Genomic DNA, 19,296 nt, shown 5'->3' on the forward strand with positions numbered 1-19,296 from the left:
GGCTAATATCTTCCCCTTCCATTTGGATACCATAGCATTCCCTGACTAAAACCCATAAGCAGCTGTCTGTCCTTGAGCAAATAGATGGAATAGTACAGATTTGACTAACTTTAAAAACACTTTCATAAACACTAGCTTATTTAATTCTCCCAGCTGGTCTAGTAGTTGGTGGTACCGAAATTCTTTCATTAGGATTTAGTGTGTCAGTAGTAATACCAGCCTCCTTGTGTGAAATCAGGGATGTCCTAGCTGCCCAAATGACTGGCTAATTTAAGGGGTCATCGCCGATAACCCTAAATCCCTCCTTAAGGAACATCTTTAGGAATGTCCTTTCAACTAAACAGAAATGGACTTATAAGTGCATAGCTGAACAAGTCTGATAGAGAAGCTGGGGCACAAAAACCTGATAATATCATTCAAATGGCAAATTAAATTAGACTTTAAAGTTTTATTCCATTAAGTGAGAATAAATGTTTCAAATTCTCTTGTCTATTTAACAGAAAGTCAAGGTCAGACTTGAAAGCATTTATATTCAGAAGGTTGTGTTTATTACCAGATGGCTTTCAAGTTTTAAAAATCAAACTTTAGTTTTTAGGAAAAGTACTCAAATTGCAAAAAAAAATAAAAAAGGTAAATAATGGTGATAAGAAACCATGAAAATTTTGTATTTTAGCCTCTTATTGTGTTACTCTGTGTTTCACTGTGTTTCCCAGTGAAAAATATAGAGATTCAAAAGCCCTTATGGCTTAGTACAAGAAGCCCTCTTGTAAAGGATATTGTGTCAATAATTAAATATATAGAGTTAGGAGTTATTCCCAGTGGAATAAAAATTCAATTGATAGGATTTGATGAGATCATATAATTAAAGCCTAAATAGGAAGATAAAAACTGGCAAATGGAAGCAAAGAAATATGTATTTATCATATGCATACAATGTGTCAGACATATTTTGACATAAGTAACCCACAATAAATTATTTAATTTTCACAAAAAAATCATTAACTTAAGGATTTTTGATCATTATTTAGCAGAGGAGTAAACAAAGCCTCAAAGACATTAATTGATTTTCCCCAAATCATACAACTAACATTTTATTGCCATGATGAGAACACAGGCCCATGTCACTCCAAAACCCTTGCTTCCTCCTCCACATCCAGTTGCTCTGCAAGCAAAAGGAGATTCAGAGAAGACACCAGAAAAGTAGTAGCTAACATGAGAGGTGAAGGTTATTACAGCATCACAGAAGCCACCTAAGGAGTAATTCCAAGAGGGAGGGAATGGCTTTCAGTAAAGAACTTGCCTTTATATTCCTAGCATTCATCCAATAAGTACTCAAATATGGGCTAAACCACAAGTATATCTCAAAAAGAATGAGAATGCATGTTAAGAATACAGTATGTGGGGCGTCCGGGTAGCTCAGTCAGTCAAGCTGGATATCAGCTCAGGTCATAATATCATGGTTTGGGAGTCCGAGCCCCACATCAAGCTCTGCGCTAACAGCATGGAGCCTGCTGGGAATTCTCTCTCTCTCTCTCTCTCTCAAAATAAACTTAAAGAAAAAAAATTTACCTGAGATAGAGAGAGAGAGAGAGAGAGAGAGAAAGGATACAAGTCCTGACACAAATAAAAAAGGTGGAGAGCAGAGAAGGAGACAAAGCAGTTTTTAAGATGTAACAGATGATGTGAAACAGCAAAGTTCACAGATTCCAAATAACAATCTCCGTCTCACTAAAGAAGCAAAGGTAGGAGTGGGAATTTTGGAAAGTAATGAAAAGGTTTTAGAACCAATATTCTTGAAAATTTGAAAAGGTTCACTAGAGATGAATAAAAGTGCAGTTAGTATTAGTGAAGTGGGCAAAGTTCAGAGGGATTCAGGTATCAAGTTTTGTGACTTTTCCAGCACAAAGACTAGAGCCAGATAAAATGAGCTGCAGGGCAAAGAAGCATCAAGATCCAGTGAGAGAGAGCAAATTCTCCTGACATTGGAGCCCTACCCAGAACTCCTCTTCACGGCTGCCCATGGGGAACTGTCTGCTTTTTCGTAAATACCAGTCAATCAAGATCAATGAAAACAACTTGTTACATAATTTTACTACTTACGTAGTTTTCAGTTTTAACTAACGGCTGACATAACCGCATAGAGGAATGTAACTGTTTTCCATTTCCCAAATACTGTGATTTTAAACAATCAATAGGTTTTGAGTGGAATACAGCAGAATGGATATATATATATTTATCTGTATTCCCTTTTGAAACTCCTTAAAATAAAGAAATAAAAGGATCATAATGCCAGTGACAGAAAGCATGGCAGATGATACGACAACACTGAGATATTTATTTTGGAAGATGAAAAGTGGAGGATGCATTCTAACTGACTTCATACAAGAAAAAGTCAACGGGAAACAAGGTGATGTGGTGCCGAGAATCTCAGAGAACTTTAGAGAATGGAGGCATCAAGTACTTCTGAAGGTGATGGGAGAAGACTAGAACTAAAAATAAGAGAATTCAGGGGCACCTGGGTGGCTCATTTGGTTAAGCGTCCAGCTCTGGATTTCAGCTCAGGTCACGATCTCACAGTTCAGGGGATAGAGCCCCAAGTCAGGCTCTGTGTTGACAGCATGGAACCTGCTTGGGATTCTCCCTCTCTCCCTCTCTCTCTCCCTCAAAATGAATAAATAAACTTTAAAGGAAAAATAAGGGCACCTGGGTGGGTCAGTCGGTTGAGCATCTGATTTTGGCTCAGGTCAATATTTCACAATTTGTGAGTTCGAGTCCCGCGTCGGGCTCTGTGCTGACAGCCAGCCCAGAGCCTGGAGCCTGCTTCGGATTCTGTCTCCCTCTCTCTCTTCCCCTCCCCCACTCAAGCTCTGTTTCTCTCTCTCTCTCTCTCTCTCTCTCTCCTTCAAAAATAAATAAACATTAAAAAAATTTTTTAAAGGTGGATGCTTTCCACATTCTGGTAAAATATTTCAGTTATGTTATAAAAGAGCTGAAAGTTTATTCTATCCCATTGATGTATACTCAGTACTTGAATACTGCCAAGCACATATTAGGTATTCAGTAAATACCTGGTGAATGGATTAAGTGTATTTAACATCTATAGGACTCTCATAAAGACCCAAGCACTTCAAAAATGTTATCTCTCTATCTGGAGTATATCACTTCATGTCAATTATTGACAAAGGAAGTGCCCCAAACATCACCACATTTTGCAGCTAAATTCCACTTCACTTTACTTCACCTCAGTTTTTTAAACTATTTATTTATTCACCTATTTATTGAGAGAGAGACAGAGACAGTGCAAGTGTGCAGTGCCTGATGTGGGGCTCAAACTCACGAACCATGAGATGATAAACCTGATCCGAAATCAAGAGTCAGATGCTTAACCGAGACGCTCAGGTGCCTCTGCTGCACCTCAATTTTAAACATAAAATCCACTATAGTTAACTTCTAAAAATGGCTGATAATAATTGTTCTTCTATTAGGAAAAAAAGGGTGACTCATCACTTTATCTTTATTGGCATCGATTCGTCAATTAAAGCACAAGAAGTTTCCTTTAATAAAAGACTGATTACAGACTACAGGAGAAATAAGTCACATGGTCCCTCTAGTGGCCCAGCAAAGCTAACACTCCTCAGAGTACCCAACATTCCTAAGAAATCAACCCCTAACAAATGCAATCCTTCTAAAGCTATAGATTCACAGGGGAAAGACTCATCTGGCTGACATGATTTCACAGGTTTATATAATAGAGAAAAGAACAAAGTAGCACGTGTCACAGGGAGAGCTATGAAACGTTACCTAGTGATAGTAACTGATTAAGGCAAACACATACACACCTGTGCATTACATGGATTATGGTGCCTAACATTTACAGGGTCTGGAGCAAGGGTACTAAGGAGGTCTTAGAAATTTGTCTAAATATTTAAAAGTTACTGGGCACTTGGGTTGTTGAGTCGGTTAAGCGTCCGACTTCAGGTCATGATCTCAGGGTTCCTGGGTTCAAGCTCTGTATTGGGCTCTGTGCTGACAGTTTGGAGCCTGGAGCCTGACTCAGATTCTGTGTCTCCCTCTCACTCTCTGCCCCTCCCCACTCATACTCTGTCTCTCTCTCTGCCTCTCAAAGATGAATAAATGCTAAAAATTTTTTGAAAATTAAGTTATAATCAAGCTAATGAACTGGTAAACAAAGTATCTTCTATCCTCTTACTGTAACAAATATACTTCCATGGCAATACATTTTTTTAAATGTGTAAAGCTCTGGCTTTTATATGACATCCCTAAGATGTGCATTTTAATTATTCTGTAACAATGCTTTTGTTCTTCCTATATTCTAGCAAAATCTAGAATCATGTTATTATTATTTAGATTGTCATATGATTTGCATTCTATTGATAGAATGTCAAATTAGACTACTTTTCTTAACTCACTCTTAGTTTCTTCTTGTTTTCAATTTGGGAAAAAACCTTCATTGTGTTGATGAAGAACCATCAATGAAATTCTTAAGGCAATGTTTGGACTCAGAAATGAACTATGAATTTTCCATGTCCTGTTCAATTCATACAATGGAGTCATATAAGTTAAATTCTTTTTATCATATAAAAAATTAGGGGGTGCCTGGGTGGCTCAGTTGGGTAAGCATCCAACTCTTGATATCAGCTCAGGTCCTGATCTCACCATCGTAGATCAGGTTCCATACTGAGAGCCTGCTTGGGATTTTCTCTCTCTCTCTCTCTGCTCCTCCCCTACTCCCTCTCTCTCTCAAAAAAAATAAACATTTTAAAAAGTTAGAAAATATTTTTTAAAAACTTCTTTAATATTTGTTTGTTTATTTTTTGAGAGAGAGAGAGACAGAGACAGAGTGTGAGCTGGGGAGGGGCAGAGACAGAGGGAGACACAGAATCTGAAGCAGGCTCCAGGCTCTGAGCTGTCAGCACAGAGCCTGCTATGGGGCTCAAACTCATGAACCATGAGATCATGACCTGAGCCAAAGTCGGTGGCTTAACTGACTGAGCTACCCTGGTGCCTCAAAATAGAAAATATTTTAATTTTATTATTAAAATCACTATAATTTATATTACTCTATTATCTCTTTAAGCAATATATAAACCTTTATGTTATTTCTTAACTCCAAGTTAGTTAACACGTAGTGTAGTATTGGTTTCAGGAACAGAATTTAGTGATTCATCACTTACATATGACACCTAGGGCTCATCACAAGTGCCCTTCTGAATGCCCATCACCCATCTAGCCCATCCCCCAACTGCTAGGCCATAGATTAGTTCTATTTTTAAGTTTTTGAAGAACCTCCAGACTTTTCCAGAGTGGCTGCACCAGTTTCCATTCCCATCAATAACGTGTAAGTATTGCCCTTTCTCCACATCCTTGCCAACATCTGTTGTATCCTGGGTTGTTAGTTTCAGCCATTCTGACAGGTGTGAGGTGGTATCCCATTGTGGTTTTGACTTATATTTCCCTGATGATGAGTGATGTTGAACATCTTTTCATGTGTCTATCTCAGTGACTTTGGAAAGGTGTCTGTTCATGTGTTCTGCCATTTCTTCACTGGATTATTTGTTTTTTGAGTGTTGAGTTTGAGAAGTTCTCCGTAGATTTTGGATACTAACACTTTATCCAATATGTCATTTGCAAATATCTTTTCCCATTCTGTCAGTTGCCTTTTAGTTTTGTTGATTGTTTCCTTCACTGTGCAGAAGCTTTTACTCATGATGAGGTCCCAACAGTTCCTTTTTGCTTTTGTTCCCTTGCCTCTGGAGACATGTCTGGTAAGAAGGTGTTGTGGCTGAGGTCAAAGAGGTTGCTGCCAGTTTTCCCCTCAAGGATTTTTTAATGCAATATAAAAAGAAAACTGAAAATAATGGGGCTCCTAGGTGGCTCAAGCAGTTAAGTGACTCTTAATTTCAGCTCAGGTCAGGATTCTATGATTCATGGAATCGAGCTGTCAATGCAGAGCCTGCTTGAGATTCTCTCTCTCCCCCCTTCTCTCTGCCTCTACACATGCTGGTACTCTTTCTCTAAAAATAAATAAATAAACATTTAAAAAAAGAAAATTGAGGGGTGCTTGGGTGACTCAGTCGGTTAAGTGTCCGACTTCGGCTCAGGTCATGATCTCACAGTTCGTGGGTTCGAGCCCCGCATCGGGCTCTGTGCTGACAGCTAGCTCAGAGCCTGGAGCCTGCTTCAGATTCTGTATCTCCTTCTCTCTCTGACTCTCCTCTGCTCATGCTGTCTCTCAATTTCTCTCTCTCTCACTCTCTCATAAATAAATAAAACATTAAAAGAAAGAAAGAAAGAAAATTGAGAATAATAGTACATTACTCAGTACTTAACTGTGTCTTCATTTAAGACTATACTTTCAACCAAATGGCCAGAAAATAGTCCCCATCAGAAATTAGTGTCAGGACTAATGGCTCATCTCAAGGCCTATCATCCTGGAATACACCTTCTCTGAGTTCAGTTGGACTTCTCATTCCCAGAAGTATATTTCCAGAATCCTAGCTTCATTACGTGCTCTCACTAGATTGGTAGTTTACTGTGGTTTACAATTCCACAGTCATTCCTATTCAGAATATAGAAGGCATAGTGACACTGGGTCTCCAGCAATGATATCAGGAAGTCCAATACCACTTCAGTTCTAGTTCCCTTATATATAACCCATCTGATTACTCTCAGAGATTTTTAAACAGTGTTTTTCTCCGATATTTGCATAGCTGGCTCCTCTTTCTCATTATCCAATTCTCTGCTGACCTCTGGAGGGACCTTTGTCGATCAGTCAAAGAAGCCCCCACATGTCACTCCCACATCACCATATTTCATTTTCATCAAAGTATTGCTATGTGATATTTTATTGTTTTACTTTTTTCTATGTTGTCTACTAAATAAACCATAAGCTTCACAAGAATTCATTTGCTTCTGAATCCCCAGTGCCCAGGACAATGAGCAGGTACTCAATAAATGCTTATTGAGTAAATGAACGAAAGCCTGTGTACTAGCACTACTACCAGAAACAGAGTAAGAATAGCTTTTCAACTGGTATTTCTAAATTACGTGAAACAAGACCATGTTCAGGATCCCATTTTTGTCAGGGTGCTAATATTTACCACAAACACATCTTCTGGCCATAGTAAATCATAAATTAGGAGCCCGAAAACTCTAAAATTAAAATTAAATTTTCAAGCAGTTTCATTTATTTGCCCTCAGAAAGCAACAGCCTAGGATCAAATTATCTTCTACCCCATTGAAAATTAATAGTTATCGTCAAGAGTTAAATTAAGAGTTATCAAGTCAAGAGTTAAATTAATATTTATCAAGAGTTAATGTCATCATCTTGATTCTAGTAGAGAATTTGTGACCTGAGGAAGGCAATCCAGCAAGAATGCAGGCTTCAGCATCAGATGGCCTCAATCCTGATCCAACTTTGCCACGTAGGAGCTGTGTGTCCTTGGGGTGGTTATTTAACCTCTCAAAGCTACAGTCTTTGAATTATGACAGTACCTATCTCTTAAACTATGATGAGTGACCACAGAGGCCATTCATTTAATTCTCAGCACAGTCTCTGAGCATTAATAAATGTTAGCTATAATTATTGTAAGAAATTATCTATTTGAACATTTCATATTCTTTGCAAAATCTTGGCTGAAAACATTATTCATTACATTGCATGAAATAATTTCCTCTCTTAGCTTAGTGCTAACACAAAACTGCCTCTTCAAACACACTTGAGATTTTCCTTAATCAGGTGGAGCAAAGTATATGACCGATCATGTTTTCTTTCCAGAAGGAAACTCAGGTCATATGCCATAATAACCTCTTCAGATATTTTTTTTCTACTTAATTGTTTTTTCCTAGGCTTTCCTTGATTTTATTTTCAATGTTTCTTTTTTATATCATGTTTTACTTTGTAGCTTCTGGATCTATTTACCAGCTGGGTGACCCTGCAGAAGTTATTTAACATCTAAAGTCCCATTTTCTTCATCTGTCAATGAGAATTGTTGTGAACACGAATGATACTGTCACCCTAGCACTCCTTTTTCCTAAACAGTCCTCTACTCCATCCATATGCCCTGACAGCCATACAAGGGGCCCAACTCTCTGTTAGTCTAGAAGGGGACATCTAATGAAAGCCGGACGAAGGAGACAGTTGCCAGGAATTTTGTATTTAGGACTGAAAGAGTCAGGTCAATTTCCTTCTAGTGGCTGAAATTATAAGACAGAAATCTCAGGAGTTGCTAGTGGCTGTGTTTTCCCCCTATGGAAGGAACCACTGCAAAGTGCAGAATGACTCTAAGACACGGAAGAGAGGGAGGCAAAGGAGTTCTGCAGGTTCTAATGGTTCCTAGGTTCTCACTCTTCCTATAGCCTGGCTGTTCCATTAGACAATCCACTATCTCTCCAATAAAGTCTCCTTTCTGCATACATAATTTGGGTTTGGTTCCCATCATTTGAAACTGAAACAGTTCTAAGATGTAAAAAATAAACCCTACTTTGAATAATTGCTATAAAAAGTAAATGAGACAAAACAATTAAGTGCCTAGCATATTACCTGGCAAATAATACTCAAGAAATGATACCTATTAACATTATTTAGAAGATGGGGATGCAAATTCTAAATCAATTAATTAATGAACACAATTTTAATAGCTTACAAATCTTGTTTCTTGAGGTTTCAAAATTATTCCATGGGATTCTTTGGTTTTGAATCTTGAAAGAATTGCAAAATAAGAGAAATGCTCTGATTAACTTTGCTACATATCACTGTACATATAAATCTGAGTAGCTCATACATATAGTTAAATGATCTTAGGGAATAGTGAAGTCTCAGATCCAGTAACCCACAATTTCTTGCTTAACTCACTTGTTTAGAGTAATATAGGGAGGAAAATTGTAAACAGAATACAAACTTACATTCCACTTATTTCCACATATACAAGAATAAGTGAGACGCATTTAAGTGTATAAATGTTGATGTGGTTGCATTTTATAACTTATTGTATAAGTAAGTCTTTACATTGTATAAAGGATGCAATACAGTAAGGAGAAAATGGAGTTGCCATACCTGGAGAGATACCACGCTGACATTATCAAAATGGATGTGTCCATTAGGTTCTGTGACAGCCGGATTTGCATAACATGTCACACCATTGATTGCAGGTAACGTTTTAGGTTGATGAGTTTTCTCATGAGAAGGACCAAAGTCATCACTTGCAAAGTGGGTATGATCATTCTACATGAAAAAAATTTTTAAAGGAAGAGGAGGTTATAAGAAGACAAAATGGTGGTTCACACTTCCAAGAAAGTAGGGAGTCTAGTGATTTTTATTTGTAAGAGAAAATCTATATGACTATTCAATATGTAATCTTTTTAGATTTAAAATGTATCTTCGGGGCGCCTGGGTGGCTTAGTCGGTTAAGCGTCCGACTTTCGCTTAGGTCATGATCTCGCAGTTCGTGGGTTCGGGCCCTGCATCGGGCTCTGTGCAGACTGCCGGCTCGGAGCCTGGAGCCTGTTTCAGTCTGTGACTCCCTCTCTCTCTGATCCTCCCCTGCTCATGCTGTCTCTCTCTCTCTCTCCTAGAAATAAATAAAACATTTAAAAAAATAAAAATAAAATGTATCTTCATTTATTAGATTTTGTTTTTTTCTGTTTGTTCATGTTAGGGTAAATATGCCTTCTTATTTTGATGAACATGAATGAACACAAATTGTGCACCATTTTTTTGGCATTGAATTGTTGGCACTTATTCCAATTCTACACTATGAATCAAGTGTTCTCTTATACTTATTAATATATTGACTCTTCCTTCTCCTCACATTCACAAGCCTAGTAACTGAGCTGTTCATAGAATTATAAAAATAAAATTCCAGGGACACCTGGGTGGCTCAGTTGGTTAAGAGTCTAACTTCAGCTCAGGTCATGATCTCAGGGTTCATGGGTTCAAGCCCTGCATTGGGCTCTGCTCTGACAGCTCAAAGCCTGGAGCCTGCTTCAGATTCTGTGTCTCCCTCTCTCAACCTCTCCCCAACTTATGCTCTGTCTCTCTCTCTCTCAAAAATAAATAAAACATTTTTTAAAAAGAATAAAATTCCTGCCTTTATATTCCTATAAAGCTATATATAAAGTAGATATAGGAAGTCAAACATCAAATATTTTAAATAAAATCTATTTACCTGACCATATGCCTTTAATAACATCTTAAGCACTCTTTCAAAAAAGAAAAGTAGGTAAAAACCACCAAACACAGCAACTGCCTTCTCAACATAGTTGTCACTTTTGGGATTGAACCCAAATGCCTAAGAGAGAAAAAAAGTTCAGATTTTTAGAAAATAATACCAAAATCTTTTAGTATACAATTTTTACCAAAGTTCTAAGTCCATCTTCAGATAAGTTAATATTGGGAATATACCCACCAAAATTACAAAACAAAAACTCTGAAATTTAAGTAACTAAATTATAAACAGAGAAAGTTTTGTTAATTAAAACCCCAGAGTATCTTCTAGTTTCCTGGCTATCTCCTTCAGCAATATTTACCTTGAAAGAGAAAGGTTTTAGTGGTCAAAAAGAAGCACTGATTCACATCTTTATACATATTAAATCTAGGTAATTAAAAAAAATGAGACATTGATAATCCATTTTCTCTTAAAAGTAATGTATTTGTCCATCATATCCAGAGTTGAATTTTTAAAGCAAATATGGCAAAGTCATTTGGATTACTGTTTTCCCAAGAGAGACCTTTTAAAACCTAGAGGATCCTGATAGGTCCTAAAGAGATAAAGAATGCAAGGGTTGGCCCCAAGAATAAAGAAGAAAAGAAAGATTTTCACATGCACACACACACACACACACACACACACACACACACACGAGAATGAAATAATCTACTGTTTAAAGGACATAGAGTAAGAACTAGAGTTTCAAATTATAAAGAGCCAAGGTGTTCCTAAGAAACAAGAAACATAAACTTAAGTAAAAGCTATAATAAATGTATGAGGACATTTTGTGGTATATCATCAGTAATCTGACATTGCATGCTCTTTAGAAAAATAAATAAATAATAAAAGTATGTGGAAAAATTAAATTCTCCAAATGCAAGACAAAAAAAAAGTTTTAAAGCCCTCAGAGGTGTCCCAGAGCTGTCTGGGCACGTCCTGGTGGCTGGCCTCCTAGAATATTAATTTTATCTCCGACACTAACATCCCCTGTAGCTTTAGACAAGCTTTTTCTTCTGCTGTGATTCAGCTTTCTCTTATCCAACACTATCAAGCAGACCATAAAATGCTGTGATAATTATGGAGCCTTAAAATGTACAAAGTGCTGAAACATTTAAAAGAAACAATTATTCACAGACATAAATAGCCAATGTCCTTACCTCTGGAATAAGCTGGAAAATAGCATTTGAAAATAGAGTCCCAATAGCCAGACCCACAAAAAATGTCAAAATCTTAGGGAAATAAGATTTCTTTATCAATGGAGTCAAAACCAATCCGAGGAGAGATGCCAGATTAATAATTGTCACCGACAGGAATCCATATCCCCAAACTGTAGATGAGAGGAAAAGAGTAGCAATTAATCAAAGCAAAGGCGCCAAATGAAGTCTTACTGTACAGTAAACTTGAAACACCTTGTTTCTTTAAAAGCTCGAAATAGGTATCTTCTTTAAAACAACAAAATCTTCTCAATGAAAATATACAGAAAACTGTCAACATTACTATAGAATAATAAATATTCATAGTAACAGTTTAACTTCACTAAACACTTTAGCTTCAAAGTGACCATAGTTGCTTACACTGAGCTTGTCATAAGCACTTGTCTGCAGGTGCCTGTAGAGGGCACCTTGGAAAGGCAGCCCCTCGGCCCTCCAGCCGGAGCCTCCAGGACCCAGACTCAGCCAAGTGCCATGAGCACTCAGGAGGGCAGCACGAGGAAGCCAGAGTGGAGATGCATTGCATAACTGGAGCTGCCGAGTTCAGATTAAGGCAAAACGATCCTAGAAAGTGAAGACTCTGGTGACAGAAGGAGTGACAAGTCTTTCATCCCTATCTCTAAGGCCTGGTGCTCAATAGGTGCTTAATAAATGTTGCTTACGATGAAATGAATGAATGTTATCCTAAGCCATACAGCTAATGGCATATGTGACCTCAATTTCCTCCAGATTGTCCTAGAGGGGTGGTTCCAGGACATACTTGGAGTGCAGGTGAAGCATGCTGTGTGACCCCAGGACAGTCACGGATGGCAGTGTGGGCTGACATACAAATGGGCCCCTGGAACCGTGCAACACATGGCTTTGCCTATGTCTCCCACACTGTGCACGAAAGACAACATAAAAGGCTAGAAAGCTGCCTCTGCATTGCCACTTCTTTAAAATGTGCAGAAAACATTTTTAAATGTTAGGCCTCTTTTCTCAATGGCACCCTCAGTAGAGCACCATAGTAACACTTAATGCTTACGAGTGTTTGCCATTGCCAGGTACTCTGCTAAGAAACTGATGTGTATTTAATCCTCACAAAACCCTGTGAGGTAAGTTCAGGTAGTACCTCCTCATACAGTTGAGGAAACCAAGACATATGGAGTTCAAGTGAGCTGCCCAAGTCATGTAGCTAGGAAGCTGGATTGTGAGCCCAGGCAGTCTGGCTCCAAGACCAACATAGTTTAGCAATATGCTTCCTTACTCCTGTAGAAGTATTCTAATTTTCAAAAAAACCAAGGGACTCAACAAATCTATAAAGATTTAATATTGTGCTTCCTAAATACAAGATTGCTCACCATTATTCTAGTTCAAGCGATTCTATCTAAAAACAATCTGGGGTGCCTGGGTGGCTCAGTCGGTTAAGATTCCGACTTCGGCTCAGGTCATGATCTTGTGGTTTGTGGGTTTGAGCCCTGCATCAGGCTCTGTGCTGACAGCTCAGAGCCTGGAGCCTGTCTTCAGATTGTGTCTCCCTCTCTCTCTCTGCCCCTCCCCCGCTCATGCTCTGTCTCTCTTTGTCTCAAAAATAAATAAACATTTAAAAAAATTTATCAGGGTGCCTGTGTACCTCAGTCGGTTAAGTGTCTGACTTCGGCTCAGGTCATGATCTCATGGTTCATGGGTTGGAGCCCCACATCAGGCTCTGTGCTGAATGTTTGCTCAGAGCCTGGAGCCTGCTTTGGATTCTGTGTTTCCTTCTCTCTCTGCCCCTCCCCCCCTCACACTCTGTCTCACTCTGTCTCTCAAAAATAAATAAATGTTAAAAAAATGTTTTTTAATTTATAAAAACAATCTTATCAAATGTTTATGGAGCCTCGGATATAGACCAAACCATGGTTCTTGCCAACAAGGAACATGGATCTTTTGCTTGGAGTACTGGGAAAGGGGTAGGCACAGGCACACACAAAGCAATACAAGTTAGTTTGTGCAGCATACCAAATGAAATGAACAGAAAATAAATGTTACTGTTGCCACAAGAATCATCACAGCACTGACCATGACTTTATCTTCTCCAGATGCTTTCCTATCAGTTCCAGACCCCTGACCGGGCCCTGCAAAGTCATCTCATTGGAACTACAAAGGTCCACCTCATTCCCATTCACTACCTTATCACCTAACACAAGATACCTACTCCCCTCAGACTTTCCATGTAGAGAAAGCTCTCCATCCCCATATCTCCCTCTATGGTATATTGATGTGTAGTTCCCCTTAACACAAATAGTCTTCTATCACTTCACAAGTCTATATGCATGCATTCATTCAACAAACATTTATAATCTCATTGGGTAAACAGGAAAGGTACATGCTGAAACTAAAATAAAAATGCACAGTTTTTGAGTACCAAAGTAAGGCAAAACCACATACACATACTAAATACATCCACCTTCCCCTAAGAAATCTGTAATTTCCATAGATAGCAGAAGTGTTAGGATCAATGTCAATTTGTCACCAAACCAGTCAATTTCATAGATAATTGGTGACCAAACACTATCAATTTTTCTTGAGACCTCTCTCACTCTAGCTTCTCCATCCTCATTGCCAGTGCCTTGAGTTGAGGCCCTCGGCCTCTCCCACTTCCTCTTCTGATGCATTATGAGTCTTCTGTCTGATCTTCCTCCCCCTACTTGACATGGCCCCCAGACTTACATCCTAAAACACAAGATCATCTCATGCCCCTATTCAAAACTGCTGTTCATAAACTGACTCCCACACAACTTCTCCAGTGTTATTTACATGCTTCTCAACATGGCCTTTATGCTAACATAATGCTTTCCAAGTACAGAATTACTTTACTTGTAGTTCTCTATCTGAAAAGATCTTTCTACTTTTCATTGCCTAAGAAAGTCACACGTGTTTCTCTAAATCAACCACAAAGCCTCTTCTATGAAACCTTCCTAGCTCCTCCAGGTGGCTGTCCCTTCCTCCTCGAGGTCTCCATGGCTCTTTGATTAAAGGTAATTGGGCCACCAACCATATCTTGTGTGCTAACCTAGTTCTATCACTTTTATAATTGTCTACATTATACAAATTAAGAAATTTTCAAAAAGAGCTATTTTTTTTCATTCTCAGTGCCTAGAATATTGCCCAGCAAATAGCACACATTTTTTAATGAATGAATTCATGAATGTCATATTTCATGGTACAGCCCAGAACTCTTGCCAAAAAAAGAAAAAAAAATCATTTGCCTATCTAATCTTTCCAACCTTAGTCACTATTGTATATATTTATCAGAACTAGTTGGGGAAGTTTGGGAATATGAATCATCACCTTCTAAGCAAACTACATAGCTTCCTCTTCTTATGTTGTTAGGACATTATTAAAGAAAAAAAGTTCCATTCATCCACTCAACTGGGGCACCAAAGAATAAATTGCTATAAGAAATTTACTTGGGCCTCTCCATATATACATAGGACTCTCTCTAATGATCTGATTCAAAGAGGATCTTTTCTCTCTGCTTCTTAGTGAATTCTGAAAGATTTTATAAATTTCCAAGGAAAATTGGTAACAAGAGCTACCATTTATTGAAAGACCACTGTTTGTTAAGATTCTTCTAAAAACTGCATCTACTCTAACTCATTGAATCCTCCTATTTCATAGAGTTTTTACAAAAATAAAATAAAGCCAGTTAATGTTGTCCCTGGTATATATAGTAAGCCTCTAATACATATCATTATAATATAAAAAATGATAAATTAGTAAGCAGACCACCATATAAATTTCAGCTCATTTAACTCATTGTTATATAGTTAAAGAACTAGGAGTGAGGAGCCCTCTCCTCCTTCCTCAGATATTCCTCCTGGAGGAAGCCATTCAACATCTCTGGAGCTTAGACTTATGTTACCGGTTCTACTACAGAACTGGACAATGTGATCTCCAGGGATGCTACAAGTAAACTTCTATTGTGCTTACTTACTATTTGAATTAAATAGCATTCGGTGACCCCATCAAAAAAAAAAATGCACCAATTTTGGATCATTAAATTACTGCTAAAACAATTAGTCTATTTCTTAGAGAATTTAATTTATTATCCATTTATGGTATCCATCAATAAGAGCTTATAAAGCACCTGAAAGGCAATTTCAAAATCACAAAATATGAGGTCTCTGATATATGAGACTATTTTATCTGTCCACTGAAATGTCAGTGTAAACATGTGTATAAAATCCTTATATCATGACTCCTTTGGATTAGTTTTATTTTGGTTTTCATTCCTTTGAATGAACTCAGAATTGAGTCTACATTAAGTAAACAGTTACATCAAGAATCAAGTGCATTTCATTACTTAAAAGAATAGGCTTACACAGGGAGCATGGAATGGAGTAAACCTATGAAAAATTTTAAGAGAAATAAATATAGTCTTCCTTCTCTGTGCCAGGCACTGTTCTAGGCACTTGCATATATTAACACATTTGATACCTCCAATAATTCTAGAAGGAAGGTACTATAGTTATCTCTTTTTTACAGGTGAGATATCTGAGGCACAGAGATATTAAATAAATTGCTCAACACAGAAGCACACATAGTTGCACTAAAATAAAACAAGATAGTGCACCAAATAAAGGCAATATAGTGTCAAATGAAACTTCATAGATTAATGAGTACTCTACCAGTTACCTTAATTCTCCAGAAATTTTTCTCTATCTTCTCCCACTGGATCCCACCCACTCCAGCCCCATTTCAATTCCTAAGATAATATATACCCTAAGACCCAGTTCTTTCTTGGGTCTCTGTCCAAATATCTGGTGCGTGTTTAATCTTGTAACTTAGAACTATTGATTTTTCATTTTATGACTTTGTAGTGTTGACCCTGGAATTCCCTCACTTCCTGCTTCCCAATTCCCTGTTCCTACTTCCTGGTTACTGAGATAGAGGAAACCTGGGAGTTAGGGTCAAAGACACTTTTGAATGTCAGTCACTAATATGAAGAGTAGAGGACTTGCTTTTCTGAAGTTTCATCTCCTATACCCAGAATTATGTACATGGTAGATATATTTTACTTAACAGACATATACATAGTGCCTAAGCAAATGCTATATTATACTCTATATGCTTCACAAATATTATTTCATCCTTATAGCAACCCTACAAGAAAGGTACTGTTTTAGATAAGAAAACTGAGGCAGAAAGACATAGTCATGTGCCCAAAAATAGCTGGAAAATTACAGAGCTGGGATTTGAGTCCAGGTGGGCTGGCCTCAGAATCTATACTTTTATTATGTTACACTATCATTAATGTTAATATATAAAGCATTTTCTGAATTTACTTTGGAATATAAAATGCAAAGTACATTAAACAAACTTGTAGAACTACAAACACATTCCTATTTAGTATATAATCTAGAAAAAATATTTGCCTAAACAATTAGCTGTGAAATTATTGTTATTCACAAAATTGCTAATTATATTGATAAAGTATATTTGGGGATTTCTATTCTACATGTGTGTAAATATAGAATATGAAAGAGAACATGGGTCTGGAAGCTGAGATGGCCAGGTTTGAAGAAGGCTCTATCATGTGCAAGTTGTATACTCCTGAGCAAATGACTTTATACTCCCTGTATATATGTTTCCTTGGCTGCAAATGGGAATTGCAGTTCCTACATTACTGAGTTGTATGAAGATTAAATGAGTCAACATAGATCAAGTATTTGGAACAGTACTCATCCACGTAGTAAGTACTACATATTCATATATACCAAAGGAATCTAAAAGTCAGTAGAATAAGCACTTCCTCTGTTGAGGTGTCCCTTTTCTTCTCTATCTTCTCTCTCTTTATATTCTTTTATACTCAGGTTAGATGTACTCACTCAGACCAGTGGTTTCAAATGTCATTTCTAACATGACAAATCTCTAGCCTTGTCTTGATGTCTGAGCACTAAATGTGTGCATGCTACTGTCTACTGTACACTCTTCTTGGTGGTCTACGTCAATGTCTAAAACTGACCATGTGAAAAATTATACCCAAGCTTCACCACTTGCTTCCTCCATAAGAAACTGCTGCTCTCAGTTTTCTCCAGTTGAGGAAATGGCACAAACTCCTCCCTGGTTTCAGTGGCTCAAAACTTGATTCATCTTTCCCAACCCCCACATCAACTCCAGTGGCAAATCCATGTTAGCACAGTTTCCAAAATCCATTCTGGATCTGATCACTTCTCCTCCTTTCTACTCTCCCATCTCAGCCGAAATCCGCATCATCCTCAGCACCAGCCCTGGGAAAATTTTCTTGCATCTACTCATACCCCATTACAATCTATTCTTCAAACTGCAGGTAGAATAATCCTATACAAATCCAAACAAAATCATGTCACTCCCCCATTTAGAACCCTACAGTATCTTCATACCACATTCAGAATAAATCCAGTCAATTTACTGCATTCTGAAAGGGCCAGGGCACCATTTCCTTCTATTCTCCCTCTTGCTTATTATGCTCCAGACACACAAGCTTTCTTGCAGTTCCCTACATACGCCAAGCTTGTTGTCAAGCTTATGGAGACTGTTCCCTTGACCAAGAATGTTCTTTTCCCAGAGAAGATCTTGCCATGGTTCTCTCCTTGCCCTCAGGGAGGGCCCTGCTCAAACGTAATCTCATCAGAAAGGCCTCCTCTGACTTATTGAAAATCACACTTGCCCACTGTCTCCTTCTATCCCTTACCTACTTAATTTCTTCATAGCACTGATCACTCTGAAATTACATTATCTATTTGCTTGTTTGAATAAATGTTTATTATTTCTCTTTTCCATTACACTGTAAGCCCTAAAAAGGCAGAGAATTTTTCTTCTTTGCTACTGAATCCTCAGTGCCCAGAACAGCATTTGGCATGTCATTCAGTAAACATTTATTGAATGAACAATGTACAAAAAAATGAGAATTAAAATATCCATGTCGGTCAGGTTAATGATTTGAGAGTACCAAGAAACTGCACATAGCTGGCAAACAGACCCATGGAAGAAGTGGTTTATCTTATTTGGAAAAGAATTCTTCTACATGTTTAAGTATATGAACTATACAGTAAGCATGCACTTGTTTTCTCAGATTTTAGAATTTCTTTGCAGCAGGTTATTCCTTTGAATTACACTACTTATGGCAATACTATTACAGGCAGTTTAAAAAATAGTCACTGACATTTTCCTACGTTAATGAAAATTAAAGCTGTAATAACTCAGTACCTTAATGTTTAATCTAAATGGGATATTCCCTTATCCCTTTACTAAAAATTACAGATAAATTGATAAGCTCTTAAACAATAAGATAAGCACAAGGTAATGGAAATCACCAGATCATTTATGAGCCAAATAGTTAACGCACAATCCAGCATGTACAGTATAAAGCAAATATTGTTTAAAATCAAGAACTGAGTTTTATAAAGTTTTTAAGTGGTACCAAATATAACTTTGACTCCACAAATAGAAGAGAACAATTTATGAAGCTTAAATAAGTTCTAATTATTCATATTCTAAACTTTCAGAGTATAAGTATTTTACCAAGGGCTTCTTATACAGCTTTTTAAAAAAAACAACAAAGCAGTGAAAGAAGCATGTTGATTTAATTTCAGACTAGCCTATAGGCTTTTCAAACAAACAGGAGAAAAAAACTTCCAACATACCTTCTGAAATATTTGGTTTTGTTTTGTGTTTGGGCCGATCCTCACAAGGATGAAAGTTCAGTTGTTGTAAGACCGCTGGACAGATGACAGAGAAGTTAGAGCTGCTTATCTGGGTAGTATTTGAAAAGCCATGAAGGGAAAAGATCTCTTGAGCTGATAGACACTGAAACAAGAGAAACAAAGTAAACATATGTGTTAACATAGTAA

The 19,296-nt window shown here is 37.5% G+C and overlaps 1 protein-coding gene across 1 annotated transcript in view; it reads right to left on the bottom strand.

Moving 5' to 3' along the window:
• The window catches only part of SLC39A8 (solute carrier family 39 member 8), a 74,011-nt gene that overhangs the window by 28,987 nt on the left and 25,728 nt on the right, over positions 1–19,296 (bottom strand). The window contains exons 2-5 of the mRNA XM_039222217.1: positions 19,090–19,252; positions 11,387–11,556; positions 10,188–10,310; positions 9,077–9,244 (exon numbers count right to left, since the gene is read on the bottom strand). Of these exons, the coding sequence (XP_039078148.1) occupies positions 9,077–9,244; positions 10,188–10,310; positions 11,387–11,556; positions 19,090–19,252 (624 nt within the window). The remainder of the gene's footprint in view (positions 1–9,076; positions 9,245–10,187; positions 10,311–11,386; positions 11,557–19,089; positions 19,253–19,296) is intronic.

The sequence above is a fragment of the Hyaena hyaena genome, unplaced genomic scaffold, assembly GCF_003009895.1.
Source record: "Hyaena hyaena isolate Hyena2069 unplaced genomic scaffold, ASM300989v1 scaffold_1084, whole genome shotgun sequence".
Taxonomy (NCBI): Eukaryota; Metazoa; Chordata; class Mammalia; order Carnivora; family Hyaenidae; genus Hyaena; species Hyaena hyaena.